At 54.2% G+C, this 4737-nt stretch overlaps 2 protein-coding genes across 4 annotated transcripts in view; both read left to right on the top strand.

Annotated features, from left to right (window-relative positions):
* mkrn2 (makorin, ring finger protein, 2) overlaps nucleotides 1–4556 on the top strand; it is a 15055-nt gene extending 10499 nt beyond the window's left edge. For both annotated transcript variants that reach the window (XM_050038445.1, XM_050038444.1), the window contains 5 exons: nucleotides 2364–2429; nucleotides 2502–2650; nucleotides 2759–2869; nucleotides 3983–4127; nucleotides 4208–4556. In XM_050038445.1, coding sequence (XP_049894402.1) covers nucleotides 2364–2429; nucleotides 2502–2650; nucleotides 2759–2869; nucleotides 3983–4127; nucleotides 4208–4375 — 639 coding nt within the window. In that variant the 3' untranslated portion in view covers nucleotides 4376–4556. The remainder of the gene's footprint in view (nucleotides 1–2363; nucleotides 2430–2501; nucleotides 2651–2758; nucleotides 2870–3982; nucleotides 4128–4207) is intronic.
* LOC126386236 (hornerin-like) lies at nucleotides 2888–3975 on the top strand. 2 transcript variants are annotated; one of them, XM_050038446.1, is made up of 2 exons: nucleotides 2888–3657; nucleotides 3695–3975. In XM_050038446.1, exons 1-2 carry the CDS (start codon nucleotides 3195–3197, stop codon nucleotides 3931–3933), a joined length of 702 nt encoding a protein of 233 aa, XP_049894403.1. In that variant the 5' UTR covers nucleotides 2888–3194; the 3' UTR covers nucleotides 3934–3975. The 2 variants fall into 2 exon arrangements, with proteins under 2 accessions (XP_049894403.1, XP_049894404.1); XM_050038447.1 differs by having other exon boundaries at nucleotides 2888–3662; nucleotides 3808–3975.
* Nucleotides 4557–4737: the final 181 nt, after the last annotated feature.

Here is a 4737-nt window from a genome sequence, read left to right as displayed (position 1 = left end):
CTTTGACTCTCAGTCAGCCTGGCTACAGTGCTGAAAAGAAACCTGGGGTTGTTCTTATTGTCTTCTATTAATGCTGAGTAATAGTTTGCTCTGGCATTGCGGAGGCCCCTCTTATAAGTTTTGAGACTGTCTGTCCAGATTAAACGAGATTCTTCCAGTTTGGTTAATCGCCAATTCCTTTCAAATTTTCGCGATATTTGTTTCTCCAAGTCCACAAAGCACATGTAGACTGGATGGACTCCCACAACCCCTCCAGAAGCCCTGCGAGGGTAAAGAGCTGCTCCACTGTTCCACGACCAGAACAGAATCTGCATCACTTCTCCTGAATCCGAGGTTCGATAAAATCAGTCGAAGCCTCCTCTCCAGCACCCTGAAGCAAACTCTACCCGGGAGGCTGAGCAGTGTGATACCCTGATAATTGGAGCACAACCTCCGGTCCCCTTTTGTGAAAATGAGAACCACTACTCCACTCCATAGGCACCGTAGCAGACCTCCACGTGACACTGAAAAGTTGCGTCAGCCAAGACAGCCCAACAATGTCCAGAGTCTTCAGCTTCTCATGGTGAATCTCATCCACACCCAGCGCCCTGCTGCTGAGGAGCTTTTTGACTACCTCAGAGACCTCTGCCAGGGATATGGACGAGTTCCCCGAATCTTCAGGCTCTGCCTCCTCCATTGTGGACATGACGGCTGGGTTCAGGAGTCCCTCAAAGTGTTCCTTCCACCGCTCTCCTCTGCTGAGCACAGACTGAGACAAGCCCTGCTTTCTCTTCCTGAGGCATTCCTTCGTTGTAGCCTCCTCGATCTCTTCCCACACCCAGGTTTTTGCTTCAGTGACCGCCAAGGCTGCAGCCTTCCCCAAAAGCCCTCCTTCTTCAGCTTCCGTCACCTCTGGTGTTCACCAGCAGGTCCTTAGGTTGCCGCCATGACAGGCAACAACGTTCTGACCACAACCTTTTAGCAGCTGCCTCTAAAATGGAGGCTTTGAACATGGACCACTCAGACTCCATTTTCTCAACCTCCCCCAGTATGCACGAGAAATTCTTCTGGAGATTGGAGCTGAAGACCTGACGGACACCAGCCTCAGACTGATGTCCCAAGTTCTCCCTCATTACACGTTTGGGTTTACCAGGTCTGTCCAGCAGCCCCCCACCATCTGATCCAACTCACCACCAGGTGGTGATCAGCTGACAGCTCTGCTCCTCCCGTCACCTGAGTGTCAAAGACGTACGACCGCAAAGTCGATCATCAACCTTTGGCCTCAGATGTTCTGGTACCAGGTAGACTCCTAAACCTCCCTGTGCTCCAACATGGTGTTTTTCATGACAGGTGGACGTCCTCACAGTGTCTCATGACAGGTGGACGTCCTCACAGTCTCTCATGACAGGTGGACGTCCTCACATGGTCTCATGACAGGTGGACATCCTCACAGTGTCTCATGACAGGCGGGCATCCTCACAGTGTCTCATGACAGGTGGACGTCCTCACAGTGTCTCATGACAGGTGGACGTCCTCGCAGTGTCTCATGACAGGTGGGCATCCTCACAGTGTCCCATGACAGGTGGGCGTCCTCACACTGTCTCATGACAGGTGGACGTCCTCACAGTGTCTCATGACAGGTGGACGTCCTCACATGGTCTCATGACAGGTGGACGTCCTCACAGTGTCTCATGACAGGTGGGCATCCTCACGGTGTCTCATGACAGGTGGGCATCCTCACGGTGTCTCATGACAGGTGGGCATCCTCACAGTGTCTCATGACAGGTGGACGTCCTCGCAGTGTCTCATGACAGGTGGATGTCCCCACAGTGTCCCATGACAGGTGGATGTCCCCACAGTGTCTCATGACAGATGGGCATCCTCACAGTGTCCCATGACAGGTGGGCGTCCCCACAGTGTCCGGCCCTTGACACTAATCTTGTATTTGTGTTGTGAAGTTTGAAGACGAGCTGTGCTCCGGTTTTACTCCAGCTGGTCGGAGACGTTGATACTGTCCCAGGTTCTGAGTGCCCTGCTGGTTTCTTGTCTTCTGATTCTGAACTGTCTCAGAGCAGTCTTTGTCTCTTTACATTGAACCTTTGGACAGCGTTTGGTGTCCCATCTGAGACATGTCCCATCAATGACACTAAAGTTCTTCTTTGAGCTGCTCCCTTTAGGGGGCGCCACAGCGAATCATCTGCCTCCATCTAACCCTATCCTCTGCATCCTCTTCTCTCACACCAACCATCACTTAACAGTGTTAATAAATGAGACCAAACAACTTCATATAAAACGCACCTGAAACACTCTGTCCCTCTGTCTCTGTCTGCCCCTCTGTCTGTCTGTCCCTCTGTTTGTCTGTCTGTCCCTCTGCCTGCCTGCAGATGTGTCTTCTGGCCTTCGAGGCAGACATGGAGAAGGCGTTTGCGGCCCAGCTGAGTCAGGACAAGGTGGGTTGAGTCTGTCCCGAATCAGGATGTTGTCATGGTGACAGTCACAGTAACTGTAGTGTTGTTGTCCAGGTGTGTTCCATCTGTATGGAGGTGGTGGTGCAGAAGGTTAACCCGTCAGACCGCAGGTTCGGCATCCTGTCGTCCTGCTGTCACACCTTCTGTCTGTCTTGCATCCGTCAGTGGCGCTGCACCAGAAACTTCAGCAACAAGATCATCAAGTAAGACTGTCTTCATGTGGGACCAGAGTCTGGGACAGGCTGAGTCTCTGTCTGATGTCATGTCCATCTGTCCATCTGTCCGTCTGTCTGTCTGTCTGTCTGTCTCAGGTCGTGTCCAGAGTGTCGAGTCATCTCAGAGTTTGTCATCCCTTCGGTCTGCTGGGTGGAGGACCAGGACAACAAGGACCAGCTGATAGAGCTCTTCAAGTCTGGAGTCAGGTGAGACCATGTGACCTCAGTCAGGGATACAACACGTCCAACTGTCTGACACACACACACACACACACACACACACACACACACACACACACATGTCCAACTGCCTGACACACATGTCCAACGGTCAGGTCGGGTCAGGCTCAGGTCAGGCCTGGCCAGGGTCAGGTACAGGTCAGGCTCAGGTCAGGCTCAGGTTCATGGCAGGCTCAGGTCAGGTCAAGCTCAGGTCAGGGTCAGCCTCAGGTCAGGCTCAGGTCAAGCTCAGGATCAGGTCAGGCCAGGCTCAAGCTCAGGTTCATGGCAGGCTCAGGTCAGGCTCAGATTCATGACAGGCTCAGGTTCATGGCAGGCTCAGGTCAAGCTCAGGTCAGGCTCAGGCTCAGGTCAGGGTCAGGACATGCTCAGGTCAGGCTCAGGATCAGGTCAGGCTCAGGTCATGCCAGGCTCAGGCTCAGGTTCATGGCAGGCTCAGGTTCATGGCAGGCTCAGGTCAAGCTCAGGTCAGGCTCAGGTCAGGCTCAGGTCAGGCTCAGGATCAGGTCATGCCAGGCTCAGGTCAAGCTCAGGTCAGGCTCAGGTCAGGCTCAGGATCAGGTCAGGCTCAGGTCATGCCAGGCTCAGGTCAAGCTCAGGTCAGGCTCAGGCTCAGGTCAGGCTCAGGTTCATGACAGGCTCAGGTTCATGGCAGGCTCAGGTCAAGCTCAGGTCTGGCTCAGGCTCAGGTCAGGCTCAGGACAGGCTCAGGTCAAGCTCAGGCCCAGGTCAGGACAGGCTCAGGACAGGCTCAGGTCAGGTCAGGCTCAGGTCAGGTCAGGTCAGGCTCAGGATCAGGTCAGGCTCAGGACAGGCTCAGGTCAAGCTCAGGCTCAGGTCAGGCTCAGGTTCATGACAGGCTCAGGTCAAGCTCAGGTCAGGCTCAGGCTCAGGCTCAGGCTCAGGACAGGCTCAGGTTCATGACAGGCTCAGGTTCATGGCAGGCTCAGGTCAAGCTCAGGTCAGGCTCAGGTCAGGCTCAGGACAGGCTCAGGTCAAGCTCAGGCTCAGGTCAGGTCAGGACAGGCTGAGGTCAGGCTCAGGCTTGTTTGATGACGATGTCATTTCCTGTCGTTGCAGTAAGAAGTCCTGTAAGTACTTCGATCAGGGTCGAGGTTCATGTCCGTTCGGAGGGAAGTGTTTGTATCTTCACGCCTTCCCAGATGGAACCCGGGCAGAACCCGACCGGCCGAGGAAGCAGCTGAGCTCCGAGGGGAACGTCCGGGTCAGAACCACAGAAGTTGTAGTTCATCAGCTCTGTGCTTCTGGGATTTGTAGTTTCTAACCTGTGTCTGTCTGTTTCAGTTCATGAACAACGTCCGTCTGTGGGACTTCATCGAGGAACGCGAGCAGCGGCCGACCCTGCCCATGCCGTCCCTTGATGATGACATCACAGAGCTGAGGGAGCTCTTCATGCAGATGTCAGGGCCGAGCGATGATGGGCCAGAGACCCCGCCCACTGCGGACCAGTAGACCAGACGGGACCGTGCCCTCTGGTTTCTTTGGCATCCGCAGCTCAGGGGGAGGTCCGACTGTCCAGGTGGCCATGTTTGAGATGGCGATTCCTGACTGCTGATCGACGATCGATTATTGATCTGTTATTGACATTTTATTTATTGTGTAAACAAATAAACACAGAGTCAGTGTGAGGTCATCCTGTGGGCGGGCTTAGTCTTTTTATTTATTTTTAAAATAAACAGCAACAACACAGAAACACCAACCACCCTCCACCCTTCTCCCTCCTCTGTCCCTCCTCCCTCCCTCCGTCCTCCTCCACCCTCCACCCTTCTCCCTCCTCCGTCCCTCCTCCCTCCCTCCCTCTTCCCTCCTCCCTC

The sequence above is a fragment of the Epinephelus moara genome, chromosome 24 (genome assembly GCF_006386435.1).
Source record: "Epinephelus moara isolate mb chromosome 24, YSFRI_EMoa_1.0, whole genome shotgun sequence".
In the NCBI taxonomy this organism is placed as follows: Eukaryota; Metazoa; Chordata; class Actinopteri; order Perciformes; family Serranidae; genus Epinephelus; species Epinephelus moara.
This window is presented reverse-complemented; position numbering and strand designations above follow the sequence as displayed.

Bases quoted from the DNA above. Each gene is read 5' to 3' on its own strand.
- LOC126386236 (XM_050038446.1), top strand. From the start codon at position 3,195: ATGACAGGCTCAGGTTCATGGCAGGCTCAGGTCAAGCTCAGGTCAGGC. The intron at 3,658-3,694 runs GTCAGGTCAGGC...GGTCAGGCTCAG, and splicing joins CAGGCTCAGGACAGGCTCAG to GATCAGGTCAGGCTCAGGAC.